The 20,484-nt window shown below is 41.3% G+C and overlaps 3 protein-coding genes across 3 annotated transcripts; 1 reads left to right on the forward strand and 2 right to left on the reverse strand.

Moving 5' to 3' along the window:
* Nucleotides 1-548: 548 nt before the first annotated feature.
* LOC135644937 (photosystem I assembly factor PSA3, chloroplastic-like) lies at nt 549-3,443 on the reverse strand. Its single transcript, XM_065162921.1, has 3 exons — nt 3,008-3,443; nt 2,772-2,936; nt 549-925 (listed from the first exon to the last, which is right to left on the reverse strand). Exons 1-3 carry the CDS (start codon nt 3,362-3,364, stop codon nt 602-604), a joined length of 846 nt encoding a protein of 281 aa, XP_065018993.1. The 5' UTR covers nt 3,365-3,443; the 3' UTR covers nt 549-601.
* A 1,402-nt stretch (nt 3,444-4,845) lies between these two features.
* Nucleotides 4,846-9,606, reverse strand: LOC135581743 (uncharacterized). The gene is made up of 9 exons (XM_065162920.1): nt 9,327-9,606; nt 9,177-9,232; nt 8,954-9,056; nt 8,345-8,442; nt 8,080-8,210; nt 7,842-7,950; nt 6,169-6,360; nt 5,953-6,089; nt 4,846-5,381 (listed from the first exon to the last, which is right to left on the reverse strand). The coding sequence occupies exons 1-9, from the start codon at nt 9,484-9,486 to the stop codon at nt 5,105-5,107; spliced, it is 1,263 nt and encodes a 420-aa protein (XP_065018992.1). The 5' UTR covers nt 9,487-9,606; the 3' UTR covers nt 4,846-5,104.
* A 92-nt stretch (nt 9,607-9,698) lies between these two features.
* Nucleotides 9,699-20,481, forward strand: LOC135644935 (uncharacterized). Its single transcript, XM_065162919.1, has 8 exons — nt 9,699-10,816; nt 17,104-17,430; nt 17,503-17,628; nt 17,817-17,897; nt 18,030-18,089; nt 18,319-18,403; nt 18,570-18,705; nt 20,065-20,481. Exons 1-5 carry the CDS (start codon nt 9,967-9,969, stop codon nt 18,056-18,058), a joined length of 1,413 nt encoding a protein of 470 aa, XP_065018991.1. The 5' UTR covers nt 9,699-9,966; the 3' UTR covers nt 18,059-18,089; nt 18,319-18,403; nt 18,570-18,705; nt 20,065-20,481.
* The last annotated feature ends 3 nt before the right edge of the window (nt 20,482-20,484 follow it).

The following is a 20,484-nucleotide window of genomic DNA, read 5'->3' on the forward strand; positions in this document are numbered from 1 at the left end:
GGAAATAGAGGGCAGATAGCTGCTGCAATCAGTTGCCATCTTCTTCAGATTTGGAACTTAGCTCATCAATGCCGAGACATAGAGGACATGAGAAGGCAGTTGCTGATCAGTTTGGTCGGAGGTCCTCGTCGTGGCATGGAGAATGATCGAGGCATTCTCTCATCCAATGCAGGCACGTTCTTGATGTGTTGTCAATGACATGGCAGCCACTTCTTGCACCACATCGGCACCAGAGTGGAGCACCACTCATCAAAAGTATTCACGCGTGCCATTTTTTCCTCATACTTCAGTTAATAACAAATTGAAATTTCGATAATATTGTGCTCGCATGATAATGATGATGGAAATCAATTATAACAAATATCGATAAGGTTTTGAGTTTTGCAAGAATATGTATACATTAAATTTAGAAGGACAAAGTATACGCATTAACAAAATAAAATATTCCGAAAAAAAAAGAGAGGAAAATACAGAATTGCTTCACCAGATAATGAAAAGCTCTGCAAAAGTCATACGGACAAGCAAAAGAAATATCAACAAGAATGGTGTATGCAAACTACTACTGCATTGGTAAGAAGAGAGACTCGATACATCAGGAAGGTTAGCTCGAGTTTTCGCTCTTCTGTTGCAGAAACTCGAGGTCCTTCATTTGCCGCTCTACGGCTTCTTTGGACAAAGATTTTGGCTCTGGATAATTTGTTCTCTCACCTGTAGCTATTTGCTTTACCATGGAACTGACTATTCTATCAATCTCTTGCTTCCTGACTGAAGGGAAAACTGCATGTAACATATTACACAGTAATCTGACATCCTCTTCTTCTATGGTATCCTTACCAAAGCAGCAGACGTAAATAGCCTCCAGCGCTTTCTCAATTCTAATCTCCATAGGGATTTCTGGGGTTGCAGCCTTCAGTTTTGTTCGCCTCTGGACAACATGAGAAACCGAGTTCAGTCATTGTTCATCTTAATTTATTCTCTCTCTCTATATATATATACACACACACAAGCAAGTCCATGAGATATGAATTCGTATAACAGGCTATGACATTAGCTAAAGTCCAAGCATTATGCACATCAGGTTCTGACATCCAAGATTTGAAACTATTAATTTCTCATCTTTAATAGTCAGGTACTATTCAATGCTCCCTGTCATGCTGTGATCAAAATAGGCACTTCAAAGTAACGCAAAGGTCATTGGCACAACAACAGAACACTAAGACAATATATATATATATATATATATATATATTTGTATAACAAAACCATTGTTAGGTACGGAAAGTATTAGCTATAAGTTGCCTTTTTAGTGGCCATCCAGACTTTGAGATCTAATTAGCTGATCGGAAATGAAACATGGGCATACAGAAGGAACATAGATGCCGTACTACACATCTAAAAAATTAGACATGACACAACAATTGCTAGATGCATATTTCTATAAAAAGCAATAACTAGGAACACATTATAGCAGCAGACTTGGACAGTCTATAGTCATCATATACACAGCCAAAGCTTTAAGGAGATTACTCACATTTACAACAAGACAAAAGTTCAAAATACATACATACTGTCAGTCATAGCTATCAAGGGTGCATATGACCTAATCGGACACAGTTGAAACCGGAAAAGGATCTAGATTGCAAACTGATGATCTGACATTAATGACATGATCCAGTATGTATAAGATAGGATGTGGATCAGGATTGACTAGATCCAACTCATCCTTGCCTTATTTTATTCTTTATTTCTCTTTATATGATATTTTTTCTTCGGAAGTGTTAGCCTGTCTCTTTCTTTATCCTTTAATTTACTGTTCTCGTTATCTATACATCAGCCCAACTCTTCCTTCTGTACATAGCTAACGACAACCACGGCATTCATCTATTAGAAGAAGTTATAAGAATTGTGTAAAACATCATTCCTTCCCCTTTTCTGTATTTTTCTCACTTTCACAGAACCATAGATAGCTGCAACCTCTCCCCCACCTCCTGGACTCACTGCTCCACCAACGAGCCAAGCCATCGAAGCCACACCACTCCTCTGCCATGCTATTTCTGTCGAGTGACACAAGTGATGAGAGCCGTCACCACCACCAAAGACCCTAGCTGAGGCCCCTCCTGCTCTCATACCATTATTGGTGATGATGAGATCTGCCACTGCCAAGTCGACCAATATCCTCTCCGTTCTCCAGCCATTAGACTAGATTGAAACAGATGTCCATATAAGAGCTTCTAAAATTTTATAAGCAACAATAAGCACCTAAGTTATCTCCCTCCCACATTATTTAAGGAAACAAAAGCACTTTTTCTGTCTCCAGAATAGACATGGATTTTTTTTTTTTGGAGGCAAAATGACCTCCTAAGTCTGGATAAAAAGCTAGCTGAATAATGTTCCAAGACCAGACTATATAGAAGATTCTCTCTCATTTTCTGTCTATACACTGATTCCACATATTTGGAGGTCAACCAAGATTAAGATCCAGTACTACTCTCCAGAGGGAACTAACTTGTTTGGAAGGATTTCCAGGTTATCTCTCTTACCTGATCATTTCATTGTTGTACCCAACTGGACCTTAAGGCCTAGCTAGAGATCAGGTGTTGAATCAACCTGTCCAACCACACCAATTATTCAGCAAGTTCTTCATGTAAGTCACCACAGAGAATATACATGACTAGTCAACATATAAAAGAAAAAAATGAAAGCAATAAATACTGATTGCCATCCGGAGTTTGCACATAATCTCAGGGTGAATCTTTTAACAGAACACTGACCTCCTTTGCAGTAGTCATCATGGCGAAGAAAGTCTCCTCCTCAAACTCGATATCATTTGAAATGCGAAGCCTGGCCGCCCCTTCCAGTATCTCTTCGGACTTCAGAAGTCCAGCACCAACCGCGGCCAACCAGCAACAGAGAAGAACATACAGTGGATCCCCTGCCTGCCCAACCAACGGAATCATCAAAAGCTTTTGCAAAGAACGGAGAAGAGGGAGAATTTGGAGACACGAACCCGACCGCGGCGGTCCTGGAACTCGTAGAAGGCTCTGGAATCGGTGATGCTGCACTTCTTGCCGACCCGACGCCGGAACTCGGCGAAGTCGATGAGGTCGTCGGCGACGCCCCCCTCGTCGCTCAAGATCCGGGCGACGAGGCCCACCACGGGGAGCGACCCGATTACCTTGCTCGCGAACCCGGCGAGGGAGTTGGGTTTCCGCTCCATGTACCCGACCACCACCGTGGATCTCGCCACGCCGCCGCCGGAGGTGCCCGGGCGACGGGCGGGGAGGAGGAGGGTCAAGGGCTTGGGTGGGAGGAGGGAGGAGAGGAGATAGGGGAGTGGGGTTAGGGTTGCCGTCGAACTCCCCATGGGCTTCGCCTGGGGGTTTGGCGAGGACGGGTTAAGCTTATCGTTATCACAAGGGGAACCACGCAGCGTGATTGGAACCGAGACATTTCTTGGTTTTCATTTGAAGGTGTAATTTTTGCGCCTTTTTTTTATCCTTTTCTTAGTAATTTAGTTTTTTATTTTTTTTTTTCACTTCATCTAATACAATATATTATTTTAAGACCATTTGCTCAACCAATTATTATTATTATTGTTGTTGTTGTTGTTGTTGTTGTTTTACCCAAAAAAAAAAATTTATGTTGAGAATTTTTTTAATCAATTTGATAAAAAGATTCTTTGTTCTCTACTAATTATCTCCGGTTATAATTGCCTTTGTTGTCCCCATCGCCTCTTCCCTTCTCTCCCTCCTCGTTCTCATCTCTCTTCCCTCACTTTTTCACCGACGCCTTTGTATAGCACTACCATGGGTGGTAGCCTTATCCTTCGCCCTCAATAAAACCATAGTCATAACGATCGCCTCTCTCCTATCCTCACGATGAGAGCTCCTTACTCATGCTACCCTTTGTTGCTCCCTCTTCCTCGTGATCGAAGATAAGGAATGGCCTCGCTCATGCAACCCTCATCAGTCATGGGCCTCACTTCTCCGTTATCTTTCACTTTAGTGCCCTCATCACTTACCTCCTCTTTATTTGGATTACTCAAGTGATAGAGGATGCGGACAAAACTAGGTGAGCGATGAGAGGAGGAAGAGAAGAGGGAAGGAAGAGGCGACAGGAGACGTCACTCGCGATCAAAGGGTTAGTGATGACAACGATCAAGGACGATCGATAGGATATTTTCATCAAATTGATCAAAAAGGGATGACCCCATGTAAAAATCAATTAGGAGCGTCCTTTTGTAAAAGCTTAACACGGAGGACTTTTTCAAATAAAATGCTCTTATTATTATAATCATCATCTTCCCATATATATGTATTATATTTTAATAAAGTGCTATGTATAATGAAAAAGAGAATATTCAATAATAAAAAATCAAAATTGGAGTTCCTTTAACAATGAATCACCTTAATATACACTTTTTTTTTCTAGAAATTCATGCTTCTAAATTTTATATGAAAGTAATGCATCCTTTGAATCCTCCAAACTCTGAACTATTTATAGGGCATTATGTTTATATTGCAGCAGAAGATATTCATCAGAATAATCTTCGTTTTTTAAATTATTATCAACTTACCTAAGAAAAGTCAAGAATAAATATAAATTCAAAAAAGATTCAGATATATCAATTTTCTTTTTATGATATGGTTAATCTGAAAAACAAAACATTAGTTTCCATCACCATACAAGATTTTAAGGTTTATAAAACAATAAACCATCGTTTCTATAGATTCTTCTCTACATTAGAGTTCTCTCCTAATAGTATTACAAAAGATAATTATGAGAAACTATGATCTTATGCACAAAAGAGAGAACAGTAGAGTAATAATAACATTTGCACTCCCATAATAACAATTTTTTAAAAAGATAAATTAATATATTCTAACTCAAATGTTCCTTGAGACAGTAGAGTAAAATGGAACAGTGTCTCAAGAATACAGACTATTTGCAATCCATAACTTCAGCATAAACAACTTCTAGAGAATTGATCTGTCATTTAGGAGTTCCACAGCACCTTAAGCAATTCCAAACAATGTAACAAACAGCTATAACAACTGTAGTATCATTTGCATCTAAAGCACCTCATCCTTTCCATCCTTGGATGTCATACAGCCATTTGAAATCGCTCAGGAACACGAAGCAAAGGTGGCTGGATGTACCCAGGCTTCCCAAGCTGACCACAAGCAGCCATCTGATCATCCCCTCTGCTAAGTCTTAAGAAAACTACGACCCCAGCTTCGGCCAGGACATTGCGGAACTCTATCATCTTTTCCTCTGGAGTTGGTTTGAATTGTGTTCCACAGTGAGGGTTGAATGAAATGAGATTTATCTTGCAAGGAATCCCACGAACAAGTTCTATAAGCCTCTTTGCATCCTCCATGCTGTAATAGAATTAGTGTCAAGTTGCAGACATCAGATGCAGACATCGTAGGTTCTACGTGAAACAAGAACACTACCACAAAAAAGAAAAAAAAAAACAGGTAGACCAAGTGATTCATATGCATATGATGACCAATACTAATTGCCACAGATAATATAACATAAACATGCACCAGTAATATCATTTTGTACTAGCAGGAACTGACTTTTGGAAGCATCAGAGGAATGAGGATGTTACTATATTCCCTGAGCAAGTTCTTGCAGGTGCTTACTTTGTGAATGATACGACATGTGCTACAAGTGATCACAAATTTAGTGCAATGATAATATTAATTCAGATTCAGGCTTCAAGGGTTCACATCACAAAAATGGTGAATCCACAGGAAAGTATAAGAGTCTGCATGTTTAGACCTCCCAAAAACCCTAGTTTGGATCTTGTGCACTAGGCTTCCCTCTTACCATATGGTAGGTAACACACGTCTGTTGTGTTAGCAGGACACAAAATGTTGTTATATTGATGTCATGTCCTAAAGAGATCCTGTATTCTAAAAGAGAATTACAAACAACTCAAACCTGTCATTTACTCCTGCAAGCATCACATACTCAAATAGTACTTTGTACTTGTGTTTGGATAAAAGTTCCTCCCTCAATGTCTCAAGAAGCAGGCTAAGATTGTATTTCCTGTTGATAGGCATGATCCAATTTCTTACCTGCATTTCATAATATTAGCTGGTTTGCTCCATACAAAACTTAAAGAAGTTGATGTTCCAAAGTAACTCCAGGAATCACCTCATCTGTTGTAGCATTTAGACTAACTGCTAATGCACATGTTGATTCCCGAAGAAACCGTTTTAACGGAGGGACAAGTCCACTGGTTGAGACAGTCACCTTCCTTGGGCTAAATTGAAGGCCTTGCTCATCCACCATTATGGCTGCCGCTTTAATGACATTATCTATATTATGCAGTGGTTCACCCATGCCCTAAATAAAACGATCAAGTTATCATGGTTACAAGAGAAAGCTACAAATAATGATGTCACCAAATGTTATAGGAAAAAGAAAAAAGAAACTGGTTGCTATACAGATAAGCTACACAAGAAAATGAGAACCAATTACAGAAGCAATTATGCAAGACCTTAAGTACTAGAGGCAACTCCCTGTTGCTTCTTGATAGATCTAGATGTGTGTATATTTCCAGCAGGTCTGGTTCATTAATAAATTTCTAAGCAAAACACAAAATTTTGAGACAGTAGAATGTATTCTAATTTGACCTATCTTTAGTATCATCAACAAGTGTCAAATCTGATCTCAGCTTCTGGAATTCAGGCTAGACTTGGATTGGGTAGATTCCTGCAGGTTATACTGAATAGAGGAAGTGAACTATAAAGCTGATTTTGGAACATGAATTGCATTTGCTCTGGCTAATTGCAAGAGTCATTTCAGTGCACAAAAATATTCAGAGCTTCATATATATTTCATGATATACAAATCCGAAGGTACATGTGAATCTGTTCAAGTTGAATCAGGTACCACAACACTCACTAAAGCCAAGGCCAACACAACTTTAGTTGAGGTCTGAAATTCCAAGCCCAACTCATTACTTGACCATCTTCAAGTTCAATCAAGTAGGTTTTCTCAACCCACATTAACTGCAACTCACCACATGATTGTCCTAGATATTTTACGATTCCACATTACTTACACAACAGCTTAATTATGATAATATAAGTGTCAAAATGTATAAAATGGAACTTTAGGTTCCTAACTTCCTACTAAAAGGTTCCTCTTATGATGAGTATGAAAAAACAAAGTCATATACATTAAATAGTTAGTTTAGTGGAGTCTTTATTTAAAAAAGCAACAAAGAAAAATGAGAGGGAAAAAAGAGAATCTGGTGATGCACAATCCTTTTGAAGAAACTTTGATCATCTTAATTATAAAGTTAGTTTCCTGTAAGTAAAACAGACTCTTGGTCAGTTGCTCCACGACCATTAGGAATAAATATCCCATTTAAAGTGAAATTAATCATGTACCACAGATAGCTTTAATAATATGCATATACCAAACATGTGACAGAATATGGACACCAAAAATTGCATTTAAGTTCTTAGCAATATGATCTTTACTATCTTCACTGAAAATGGTTTTGAGATACTTCCACCTTTATCACATCCATAGGACTATAAAGTTTCACATTCAGTTGGCTTATAAAGTCTCAAAGTTTACATGCATATATTCCTGATTCTATAATTTCCGCCATTGTCCATTGATGATCAAACCATGTTTACATCACCTTCTCAATGTTTTCTAAAGCTTCTATCATCAAAGATCTAGCTGACAGTTAAGATCCATATGTACAAATTCAGATGCTAACATAATGGTTAAATACCTGCATTAAGTTTTATGTCTGACTGATAAATAAGTTAACTGAGAATTTAAGAAAAATAAGACAACATGTTTACCATGAATACTACATTTGTAATTGATCCAAATTCACTTGAAAATAACCGGCGAGCAAAAACTGCCTGTTCAACAATTTCTGCTGTTGACAAGTGCTTCCTTAAGCCCATCCTGATAGATCAAAATATATAATAGGCTTAGCTAATATCCAAATGTCCAAATCCAAATAATCAAGCTTGATAATACAAACATTTAGGAAAAAAATGAAATCAATCAATTAATACTACAAAAGATCCATGCCTCCCAGTGTAGCAGAACTGACAATTCATGGCACAACCCACTTGACTAGAGACACAAACTGTAGTCCTCCCTCTATCGCATGGTATAACAACTGTTTCTATCACTGATCCATCATCCAAAGTGAACAAAATCTGCAACCTCCTGCGAATTTAAAAATTAATTCGAATATTCTGAAAGCATGCATAGTCGTTCTCAAATAAAAATATAAAACAAATTACAACATCAACCACAGTTGAATAGCTGGAAAGGAAAAACTTGGACCTACCTTTCGAGTCCCGTCAGATGCAGTGAGTACATCTTTCACTGACAATGCCATAAGAGAAGAATTTTCACTTAACATCTTTCTAAATTCTTTGTTTAAACCTGTCAAGAATTATAAAGTTAGACCTCCAAGCTAGTCCATATGAGTTAATTTGCATACACAAAAGAAACATAAAAATAGTACAAGTGTGACACTAAAACCACATATCATTTATCCAAGGTATGAAAACTGAGAAGTAGCACAATGGTTCTTCAGCCTTACTTCAACTTGAGAAATGCTTTATACACCGATCATGATAAACACCCAGCCAAACACCCACACTTCCCTTGTGTATGATCAATGCCCTTCTCAATACCAATTTGACCCTTGATTTAACCAAATTACATTCCCAGTACTCACCAATCAGTTACTGCTCAGAAAATGTAATATATTATCTAATTAATTGTCAAACTTGCGAGAGTTTGACAAAGTGTTTGACGAAGTGGATAGGAAGGATTCTTCCTTTTAGCTCAAAGAGAATGCAACTCAACTAAACCATCAAACCATTGTATTTCCAATAACAAAAGGTGGAGGGAAGCCAATATAAGCAAGAAAACCAAGATAGTACAAAACCTGACAATTCGTCACAGCTCTGTGCCCAATTCTTGTTCCCATATAGACACTTCCACAGCATCAATGCCTGCCCCGACCTAAATCCTTGCGACTTGACCCATTTCTGCCCAAACACAAATTTTTCCCCACATATCAAGTCAAAATTCATAGAACAATGACAGCAATCTGAAATATTTATTCACCTAAATGGAGGAGAAGAAAAGGAGGACTCGAGTGAGCTTACTTCGAGTTCGGTAAATTCCATCCCCTTCAGCAGGACTTTGGAGCTCGTGGGATCGCCTAAACCGATGCACTCGTTGAGAACAAAGCGAAGAAGAAGATACGAGATCGGAAGGGGAAAGCGCAGGTGATCGAATGAAGGAGAAGCCGATACCTGATTCCGGATAAGCCGGAGGAGAAGTCGCGAGGGAGAGGCAGCGAGTGAATCGGGAGAAGGTACGGCGGGGCAGAGAGAGGCGAGCAGTAGCGCTGGGACAGGGGAAGAAGGCAAGGGAGGAATGAGAGAAGGCCGTCCATCGGACGATCACTGCCATGGGCAGCAGTTGGGAGGCAGCGCCGAGAGATACGGTGGCAGCGGCAAGCTTTATCTTCGGCTACTGCCTCGTTCGGGAGTCTTAGCATTGGGCCTCGTTGAGGAACCCTACCCTCTCTCAGCCCGTTAGCCCAAGTGTTGTGGTCAACAATCGATCAAACTTGAGCTTTACCTGAGCAGGAGTTGAGTTTAGGAGGGCGCACGGTTTCTGATCCTGTGGCGAGCGGGGAGTCGACAGAGCAACAGATCGCGCACGCCACCGCGACAGACATCGATCCTAATCTTGTTCGGACGAGTTCCTAGAATCCACTGCACACATCAAGCTCATCCAAATCCCAATCTCGCTCTCTCTCTCTCTCTCTCTCTATCTCTCTCTTCTTTCGCGATGGAGCAGAAGGTCAGCCGGAGCGGTAGCCATGGGTGCCGGTGCTGAGTAGAAGACGAGGACGGCGCGACAACCCACCACTTCGCGAGCGGTGTTATGCGTCTCCACGCCTCGAAGCTCGACCTCCCCTTCCCATCCTCCTTTTCCCCCTCCTCCCCCGCCGCCGTCGTCTCCTCCGTCCTTTTCGAGCCCTCATCCCGCTCCCTCTCCCTCATGCTCGTCGACTCCTCCGCCCTCCTCTACCCGTCCCTCTTGTCTTCAGCCACCCCAGTCACCGTCCCCCCGCCCTCCACCGCCGCATGCTTCCTCCGCCTCCTCCCCTCCGCCACCGTGCTCTTCCTCTCCGCCGCACCCCTCGCTGCCGGCTCCTCCATCCAGCTCCGCGCATGGATCCTTCTCCCACGCGGCGGCTCTGCCGCCGCCTTCGCCCCCGCCCGCCTCGACTACAGGAACGACCGCGGCCGATCCGCCGTCGCACTTCCCCTACCGCACGGCCTCTCGGTGCGGCTCGCTGGTTCGGTCAACGCCTTTGTCGTCCATTCGATCGCCGCCAGCCAGATCTGGGTCTTCGCCGCGAGGCTGGACGCGGGGGCGGAGGCGACCATCCATCTCGTGAAGTGTGCGGTTGTGGAGCTCACGCTGCCGATCTACTCGATCACGCTCTCCATGGGGTTTATGCTCATTGGCGAGGTGGATGGCGTTCGGGTCTTTCCTTTGCGGCCGCTGATCAAGGGGGGGATCAGGAACTCCGGCGGTTTAGGGCACAAAAAGGCGAGCGCTTCGGTCGGAGATCTACGCAAGAAGAATTTGCCGAATGGGCTTGTGATTCCTAAGAGCCGTATCAAGAAGTCTTTGGGGCCGGACTCCGGTGGTGGTCGCTGCGATTGCCGAGGTAGCACGAAGGGTTCGGCAGTGGAAACCATGGCTGATGGAGGTTCTGCACCCTGTAAATTTCCGAACTTCATAATCTCTTCTTTTTTGTTGGTAACATTTTTTGCTGTCTGGTCTTTCAATCTTTCTCATTATCAATATTTATTTTTGAGCTATCATCAGATCTTGTCTGCTATTTTTCACAGTTTTGCCTGCTAAATTCTTCCAGTTTATCATTCTGAATCATTAGTAGATAATCTTTGTTGTAGGATCATGTTACCATTGGGAAACGAGCTAGTTTTTGTTGTTGGGTTGCAGCCTTGCATGTAGGCTAGTAAATGTGGCAGAAGAGAATGATTTATTATAGCTTGCTCTGCGAACGTGATTGAAGGTTCGTTTTCATGATTCAAGGTTTTTCTCGGTGATAGTGTAAAATGTTGGTGACGTCTATGTCAGCTAGACTCGGTCTTGGGCCACGTGTGCAAGGGTCTGAGAATGTCCGACTAGGGGGGTTGGTCTACATGCTCGATGACCAACTTGCAAGAAGACCAAGGTCGGGTGGGGTGTCCGATTTGATCCCTTCGACTCTTAAGTTAGGGCCAAAGTGAATAAAAAACTCATGGATGAATAGTAGCTGACCTAGTAAAAGAATGAGCCTTTATAATAGGTTGGGTCTAAGGGAATATTATGCAATATGGATAAATATTCTCTTTTGGGCTTACCAGTGTTGCTGGGCTTAGATGATTGTCACCTCATTCGAGGCCTCGCCACATGGCGAGCTATGATTGGAGGGATAGATTTTTCCCCCTATCATTTGCCCCCCCTAAGGTACGTCTCGGATAGATTTGTCTTTGGGTGTCGAGACGTGCCCCTGCTCCAACTCAGGACGTGGTTCAGTTGGGAGACTCACTTGCAGTGCTGGTGACCTCTGTGTACCAAGCATCGAATTTGCCACCTTCGCAAGTGCGTCGTTCATGCCTTTTACGCTTGGACCGGTCGAGAGATGCCTTGGGCGCATTTTCATGCTTGGACCGAGGGTGACACCACGAGCGCATCTTCATGCTTATCCTGAGAGGGGCACCTTGAGCATATTTTCATGCTTAGCTCGAGAGGGGCTCTTCGAGTACATCTTCATGCTTAGCCTGAGAGGGGCACCTCGACGATGTCTCTTTATGCTTAGCCTGAGAGAGGGCCCTTGGGGGCATCTTCATGCTTAGCCCGAGAGGGGCGTCTCAAGCATATTCTGAAGCATAGCCCAAGAGGGGGCTTCGTCAAACTCCCCCCTGGTCAAGTTCTCGTTGGCGGGAAAATCGCATCGAGCGTGAAGCTTAGGCAGGAAAATTTTTAAGTGTTGCATTGAGCAAGAACTTGAGTAGCCTAAGGAGTCAAGCCGATGCTCTAGAAGGCGAAATGGCGGTTCAATGGATATAAGACGGCCTCTCACGTGCAAGTGGGGCTCTACTTGCATCCTAAGCCCCACCTTGCTTCTTACTCCAGCCTTTTTGTCCTCCGCTTTGTGTCTCGGGTCTCCAAACGTCGATGCACCAAAGGCTAAACTCAAATTCCCCCTCCGCCCCTTCCTTCATCTTGGAGTGCCTCCGATAGTGGAGGATTTCTCCCTCTCAAATGGCGCCCAACTTATGGCACTATCCGCTTGTATTCATCAGGGAATGCTACTACGCCAGCCTAGTCCTGATTTTGAATTTATTCCACTCCTACTTCCAAGTATGCAAGCGGGCTAACAGGTACTACCTCATAGCTCGGGAGGGGTTTACAATGAGGGGCACCCGGACTTCCAACAAGGGTTGGAAGGGACGCTACTTCTTCATCGACACCGGTCTGGACTAGGACTTGAGTTTGGATTGGTCGGTACACACATTCACCAACACACCTCCCAACAAGGGAGTACACACTTGAGTTTAGCCATCAAGTGCATGGATAAGGACTGACTGGTCGGGGCTGGCCTAAGTCTCGCTCCTCAGAGTATGCCTCACTTCTCGAGACACTTCTTCCAACCCGGTTGATTGGGTTTCTGACCTCGAAGATGCCTCTCCGCAGGGATGAATCTCGCGAATTTAAAGAAAAGGCGAGGCTCTGCTTCCTCCTCGAGTATATCAGCTCGAGAGGTCGTTGTTGAGCCTACAAACCTCCCTCCAGAGACAGTTGCGACACCACCCCCCATCACCGAGCTAAGGCTATGGGCGCAGTCCAACATGAGGCGAAGGCGCCTCCCCCTCTACCCAACTTGACCCCACAGACTTGCGGGAGCGAGGTGCGGGAGCTCTGTTGGCACAAACTAGTGTCGTTCACAGCATTGAAGGTAGTGGACCTCCTCGATTCGGTGCAAGGGGCTTCACTAGAGGCACCCGACGAGGGCCTCAAAGCCTCCCAAATCATTTGGAAAGACGATCCCTAGTCCGTCGAATACCTCCAACAGGGTGCTACTCCCTCCTCTAGCCAAGGAGGTATATAAGCTACCTTCGGAGTTACTTATCGAGGCATGCGTGAGGTGGGAGATTCTCATAAGCAGTTTCTCGGCCTATTTTTGTCTCGATCTCTAGCGACTCGATCACTCTAACTTCGTCCTTTCTATCTGCAACACCAACACCATTTCATGGTGTTGGTAGATCGGATGTGTGATTCAAGAGTCATCGACACCACACAGGGTGACAAAATCATGCACATCCAAGCCAAGGTGGTCACCCTAAGAGAGTCGGTTGACTCACAAGTCGTCTCTCGGTTAGAAGGGCGGGTGGCTGAGCTGGAGGGCCAGTTTAAGGGGCTCCGTTGTGCTGATGCCTCTTGGGTGGCCGAGCTTAAGTCTGTTCGGGGCAATTCCGGTCCATAGAGGATGGGTTGCTCTGGGATCAGGCAGTCATCTAGGATCTCAAGGGATACCTCGAGGAGAAGGATCGGCAGATCGAAGAGCATGATTGTCCATCTAGCCGGTCGTCGATCTAGCCGAGCAGCTCGTAGCTGAGGCGGCCTCACTGTCAAAGAGGGAGGCCAAAGCGATCAAGTGGTCCAAGTCCTCGGTCAGGCTTCAAGAAGGGCCTAGAGCACTTAAGGGAATCCTCCGAGTACGGGCACCTCTTGGCTCTAACTCGCTTCAAGGTTGCACACCCGGGGCTTGAGGTGGAGAACCCCTTATGCGATCGGGAGGTCGACAAAGATGTGTCGATGCAGTTGGAGGTTCCCTTCGATGATAGCCTAGTCTCCTCTTGGAGCTGGCACCTCGGGCACTCCAATTCCGATCTCCTTCGGCGACAACCCTTCAAGCAGTGCTCCCGCTCCCTTAGCCGAGTGATCTGCCAACTAAACCTCCGACTTGGAGGCCATCCAATGGGGGTAACATGGCCTGCTAAATTCGACCATTGGGGATCTGGTCTTCGTCGGTCGGGGCGTCCATTAGTCAAGGCGACTCGACCACTGCTTGTGTCGAAGTAGGCCGATGGGGCTTAACCGGGGTTTGCGGCACCGCCAAATGTTGAGGGATTATGGGCATTCTTTGAGCTAACTATGGGAGTAGGGGCACAACCGATTGCATCACTCCTGTCAGCGTTTGAGCTTGTTGGGCAAGGTTCATGAAGACCTCGGTTGGCACTAACATGTGGGTCAAGGTTGCCACCAGAGGAGAGAGATCAGGGTCAATATTACCTGGGTGTCTGAGCAGAGGTGGTGGCATTGAGGGATGGAAAGGTCAGCTAACCCCCCTGGGTGAACGTACAATGAGTCGACGATGATGCACCCTCACTTGAGTACTCGTTGTGTGGGTCGGTGATGTGGCACTCCTACGGCATGAGGCCCTCCTTCTAGCGTCAAAATGATGGTATAAAATGTAGGTAGCATCTCAGTGAGCTCGATTGGGTCTTGGGTCACGTGTGCAAGGGTCTGAGAATGTCCGAAGAGGTGAGTCAGGAACTCGTCTACATGCCCGATGATCGACCTGCAGGAAGACTAGGGTCAGGTGGGGTGCCCGACCTAGTCCCTCCAATGCTCAAGTTAGGGCCAAAGTGGAAAAAAAAAAAAAATCATGGGTGAATAGTAACTGACTTTTGTAACAGTAAAAGAGTGGGCCTTTATCCGAGCCCAAGGGAATATTCTGCAATATGCCCTTTTGGGCTTACCATTGTTGCTGGGCTTGGGTGGTCACCACCTCATTTGGACCCGCCACATGGTGAGCAGGTTGGAGGGGTAGATTTCTCCCCATCACTTCGGGGAGTATTTGTCTTGTTGTGCTTGGCTTATAGGTGGTTTGCTCCAGGATAGTGATATGAGATTGTGCTGAACGTTCGAGCACCTGAGGATATAATCAAGAAGATGGGTTGAAAATTCTTGTGATCCATTCACCATCATATGATACTTGACATTGTCCAGTTGATTTCTGTAGCTGCACTATGAACTACATTAGCAACTTGCATACAATTTGTACCCTCCTCCTCTATTAGTGGAGTTGATAATTAAGAATGTTTACCAAGCTGTCTCTGTTGAGGTTTCTTTGAGATTTGTAGTAATGCAAAATTGAAATACTACAAACTTAACTAACAGGAGAGAATTAGACAGCAGACATCAAATAACTTTGCCACGAGTATCTGAGAGTGTCACATCTCATTGTACATTGCCATTAAATAATTTTGAAGGCATCACTTAATGATGTTTCGAAACTATTCACAAGAACTAGGCCTTTACAGGATTCTCAAAACTTACATGCCACCATGTCAGACAGTGGTTTATATGAACCATTAGATTTCCTTCTGTTCAGATCCTGTGAGCTTATCTTAATTCCTTTTTTTTTTCATTTTGTTGGAAATTTCAGAAGAAACTATTAGATTAAAAAAAACACAAGGCTGAAGGTCAGTATGGTATATAAGGCCAATCATGTGCTAGATTGGTTGATTTTTGAAACATTTAGAGTGAGATAGTTAAAATAAAGAGACATAAGGATGGTCTATTACTGTAGCACCTTAGATTAAATAGTTCATATAGCACCTTAGATTAAATAATTCAGAAGTCTGTTGTATTGGGAATGGAACAAGATATCAAAAATTTAGTGTGAAATGGATGGTGATGTTTGTTTTTAGTTATCTAGAAGGAGATATAGAAAGAAATCATTGCATTTGTTATAGGAGATGGTTTTAGTACAGGGTGGGAAAGAAAAAAAATGATATGTCTAAAAATATCAAGAAAGGATATGATGGTCACAATATATTTCATGATATTATCCATGACATAATTAAAGGAGCAAACTAAACTATGATTACTTGTTTGTAGCTTATGGAAGTTACTTACTGACGTAGGATAAGTTCGTGACAAACATAGAAAGTATATTCTTTTTATCTAAAAATAGATGAAGGAAAAGATAGTAATAGGAAAGTGAATAACTAGCAACCTCACTTTGGCTGAAGAAGTTCACATCACTTGCACAGAATATAGGGAACAGGAACTTCAGTTCATTCAAATTTCAATCCTTCTGTGATCTTCAGTTACATTTACTTTTCCATTTTATTGATCCCAGAAAATACAAAAATATGGAAGGATAAATTAAAAAAATTACATCTCATAATCCAAACATATTGACCCTTCCATCCTTTCTTGTTTTAGGGAGATGCATTTCTATATTTTCTTTGGTAAATAACTTTTCTGTTGATAAAATATTTATTTGATAGGTTTCCTCCCTTGTAGATTATTCAATAATAAAAGAAACTCCTTTGTAAGGATTGAAATCTTCAATTAAATCCAAATGAGAAATACATTTTTATAACACCCCCTAAACTAATGAATAATTTATTCAAACAGGGAATACATTAAAATGGTCATGTATCATATATTCTTCTCTTGGTCATGTTAACATGCATTATCATTTATGACTACCTAGTTAAACAAATGAGTCATGCAACCAGGACTTTCTCGTTTTCTTTTTCCTTCTTGATGTGGCTATGATAAACCATGATGCTAATGTATATCATGAGACCCTTTTAGACAATTTCTCTTCTAATTTAAAATTACATAACCTATAATATTCTTATCAGGTTATGAAGCAAGTGACCAATGTAATTAGATACATAGACTTAGAACGACTTAATAATGAGAGAGGTGCACTGAGTCTGTGGGTTCTTTTCCTTTTTGGATTAGGAGTTCTATAGAGTTCTAGTTATATAAAAATGAAAATGTAACTGCAACTGATCAAATCTACTACAGACTTAGGATGCATTTTGATTTTCTCTTTAAAGTTGTCACTTGCTTATCTTTGGTTTCTTTTGAAAATTATTTTCTTACTATAATTATTTTTCTCGACAAAAAACATTTTTATCAATTTTTCCAGAGGTGATGCTTTAAAACTATTTATAATTATCTTACATGCAGGTAAGCTTAAGACTGTGAGACTGAAGCAAGACTCAGGTGATCACTACTCATTTTTTGTGGTCATAAGGGGTGGTGAGTTCCAAACCTGTAAGGGCAGAATAGGAGTTCCTTCATCACTAAAGGCAGTTTGTATCCATATGCTATCCCCGAAGAAGTTTTTGATCTTGGATTCTGCTGGTGATTTGCATGTTTTAAGCTTGAATGACAGTGGCACGGCAATGGAACCAAATGCACGGTTCTCTATGATTTCCAAATTAGCTGATCTCCACCCTCTAGACCATGTCATGGAAGTTCAGATGTTAGCTGCTCTTCCTGACATTTCATCAAGTATGCTTAATTTTTACATGCATCTGGATTATCTTTCAGTTTGTTTCATTTTATAACTTATCTTTTCCACAGAAATACAATTTGTTTGGATATCAGATGGGGGATATTCCATACATTTGATTTCTATGGCAGATACTGAACATGCCATTGGAGAGAGTGATAAAGATGAAAGCAAGCATAAGTCTACTATAATTTCAGGTCCCTGAAAATCAACTTGATGACTTTTTATCACTAATAAAGCCATTGCAAATAACAAAAACAATTTCATGACTTGTTAATATTAATGAGCCCTTCAGAAAAAAATTCAAGGGAAGCTATTGCTTATTTTCTGGTCTCTCATAATAATTGTGTGATCTTTTTTTGGTATGAATTCATCTTCCTTCTAGTTGTCGGAGCTATATTTACAAGTGAAAAGATTCAGGAAGTCGTACCAATGTCTTCAAATTCATGCCTAGTGCTTTGTCAAGGTACAATACTGAGCTTTTATGGATTTATTGAAAAATGGATTTTCCAATAGCGTTTTTCTTTGACGATCTTAGTATATCAATATTTTTTATATTTATGGTAAGAAATTTGATCAAATTTTGTTTAATATACAGGAAACATGTTTATTTATGGTGTTGTATGAAGAGAAGTGTCATTCGCCATCTTATGTGGTGGTTAGTTCCATATGCTCATCAGATATCTGGATTTTAGCATGCATGATGCAGTTGGTTCTTGCCCGATAAGAGACCTCAAATATTAGGGGCCACTATTATACCATTGATGGCTAATATCAAAAGAGTTCTTGTGGCATCATGTTGCTTTTATTAATATATCTAATATATTATATCATCAAATAATTTTCTACAATACTCACTAAAATATTGTCTTTCCTATGTGATAAAGGAAATACTTGTCAGGCCAGCTTACAACTTTGAATTAATCTATGCCTACATGCTTGCTGTTTGGAGCAATTCCTTGTTAAGATAGGGTAAGAATATTTCGGTATTTAATTTCCAAAATGTTTTATTGTACTTCACCTCTATATATCAGAGTAGCAATTCCTTGTTAAGATAGGGCAAGCATATTTTGGTATTTAATTTCCAAAATGTTTTATTGGTATATATCAGAGTTAAATTTTTTGTTGTGCATTTCAGTTGGTGGTCATGCAGTCTTACCTCTCAAGAGGTTTCTTTCTTGAACCTGTCTTTGAAGTTGTGAGCTACATTTAACTTATCCTTCAGTATCAACCTCTAGTTCATAACTTCAAGAGGGATCACCAAGAGCTCAAAGGTGTGAGTTTCTTTGTTTATCTATTAATAAGAGAAGGATATTATATGTGGTTGATGAGTGTTAGTAATGTTGTCTGCTTCATTAATATCTTGAAGATGCAATTGCTTCCATTTTTACATTCAGTTCTGCAGTTTGAGACTTTCTTTGATGTTTTCATCACCTCTGACTTTTTTTCTGTGTAGTTTCACTATATAGACCTCAGATGCTCTTGTAATTTACATGTTGATCTGTGTCCCTTTTTATTCCTAAAATGAGGCAGAAACAAGCCAGGAAATCCATCACATAGAATCATGATTCATGGTTTAGAATTTCAGTTCCAATATTGGTCACTAGCAGCATAACTGACTTCATTGGTGAAATTTTGTAGCTCAGAAGCCTGAAACTTTAGGAACACTGAGAGCACAATGAAATTGGCAAGAGGTTTCAGAGGGCTGCTTCAGTTGATTCATTCAGAATCACCAGAGATAATGGTGGGAAGAAGATTAGCAAGGCTGGGATAACAAATAGTTTTAGAATCCAGGATGAGGATCAATGAGACTGGAAAATTATAAAAATAATAATACAAAATATACAAAAAAAAACTGTATACTAAAATATTATATTTTATACCATATAAGAGTAGGATAACATGACCATATCGGTTAATTTTTTTATAAAAGATAAAAACGATAAATGATAAAGATAACAAAGTGAAATAATCATGTGTAATCTTATAGAACTGAGACATAAAATATAAGGGTTGTATGAATATCAGATGTGGAGTGAAGTAGGCGACATGCTTGTACTGTGTTGTGATCTTGCAAATACATGCTTCATGAAAGGAACATACATAACTTAATATTCCAATAGATCAAATCAACATAATACTTTATAGAGGGTAGTGAACTAGAGGAAAAACTTATATATTTGTTCAAGTTGGCTCTGGGGCTCCTTTGAATTATATATCATCTATCATAATGGTCCAGCGTACTGGAAAGTAAAAAAAAAATGTTGGTTTACGCCCGGGTAGGTAAATACGGTCTAGTGTGTACCGGTCTGGATGAAATTAGGAACCATGTTTTAGATAATGACATACCTAATCGATAAAGTAAAAGTATATGAGAAGGGCTTTGAATATGTCACTGGTGTTTAGAAAAGCTTGCTCTCATTTGTGGTCGAAAGATCTATAAATGTTCAAGTTATCATTTCACGGACACCCAGTAAGTGGAAGGATATGATTGTCTTTCTACTAACGTTGCATATGTTTATTCTTTTCTAATATTCTTGATTTTTGAAATGGCAAAACCATTTTTATATGCATTAAGGCTCATTTGCTTCTTAACTCTATCGGTAACTCAGTGGTATTTGTCCTGTCATCAGGTGCAGGCCGTCCGATAAGGGTTTGACATTCTGAATGATTAATGGTGTTTTCCATGTTAAAGGCTATGCTTAGTGGTTATCGACTGCTTCACCAGACTTCATGGGGTTTGGCTGTTTTACATGGAAGATTAGGTTGATATCTGAAACCAGATATTTGGTGGTTTTATCTGTTTATCCTCTTGAGAACTGCTGATACTAAAAGTTGATTTCTCAAAGACGACCGTCTGGGCAGCTCCTGATGCCACCAAACTTGTCATGGAAACTGCCGCCGCCAAACTTGTGGGTTGCGGATGATGATGATGATGATTCAAATGTCGATGATAGATTTTTAAACAACAAATTAGCATCAATCGAGAATTTCTTATATTGTCATATAGTACATTTGGTGCATGATGAATTGATGACTGTTTTCTCCTACTT

This window comes from Musa acuminata, chromosome BXJ3-8 (assembly GCF_036884655.1).
Source record: "Musa acuminata AAA Group cultivar baxijiao chromosome BXJ3-8, Cavendish_Baxijiao_AAA, whole genome shotgun sequence".
Classification (NCBI taxonomy): Eukaryota; Viridiplantae; Streptophyta; class Magnoliopsida; order Zingiberales; family Musaceae; genus Musa; species Musa acuminata.

Coding starts and splice junctions, on each gene's coding strand:
- LOC135644937 (XM_065162921.1), bottom strand. CDS start 3,364: ATGGGGAGTTCGACGGCAACCCTAACCCCACTCCCCTATCTCCTCTCC. Junction 2,937..3,007: donor TCCAGGACCGCCGCGGTCGG/GTTCGTGTCTCC, acceptor TTGGTTGGGCAG/GCAGGGGATCCACTGTATGT. Junction 926..2,771: donor TGATGACTACTGCAAAGGAG/GTCAGTGTTCTG, acceptor CATGTTGTCCAG/AGGCGAACAAAACTGAAGGC.
- LOC135581743 (XM_065162920.1), bottom strand. CDS start 9,486: ATGGCAGTGATCGTCCGATGGACGGCCTTCTCTCATTCCTCCCTTGCC. Junction 7,951..8,079: donor CAGTTCTGCTACACTGGGAG/GCATGGATCTTT, acceptor TTGATCTATCAG/GATGGGCTTAAGGAAGCACT. Junction 6,090..6,168: donor TAAATGCTACAACAGATGAG/GTGATTCCTGGA, acceptor TATGAAATGCAG/GTAAGAAATTGGATCATGCC.
- LOC135644935 (XM_065162919.1), top strand. CDS start 9,967: ATGCGTCTCCACGCCTCGAAGCTCGACCTCCCCTTCCCATCCTCCTTT. Junction 10,817..17,103: donor TGATGGAGGTTCTGCACCCT/GTAAATTTCCGA, acceptor TCTTACATGCAG/GTAAGCTTAAGACTGTGAGA. Junction 17,431..17,502: donor TCTTCCTGACATTTCATCAA/GTATGCTTAATT, acceptor TCTTTTCCACAG/AAATACAATTTGTTTGGATA.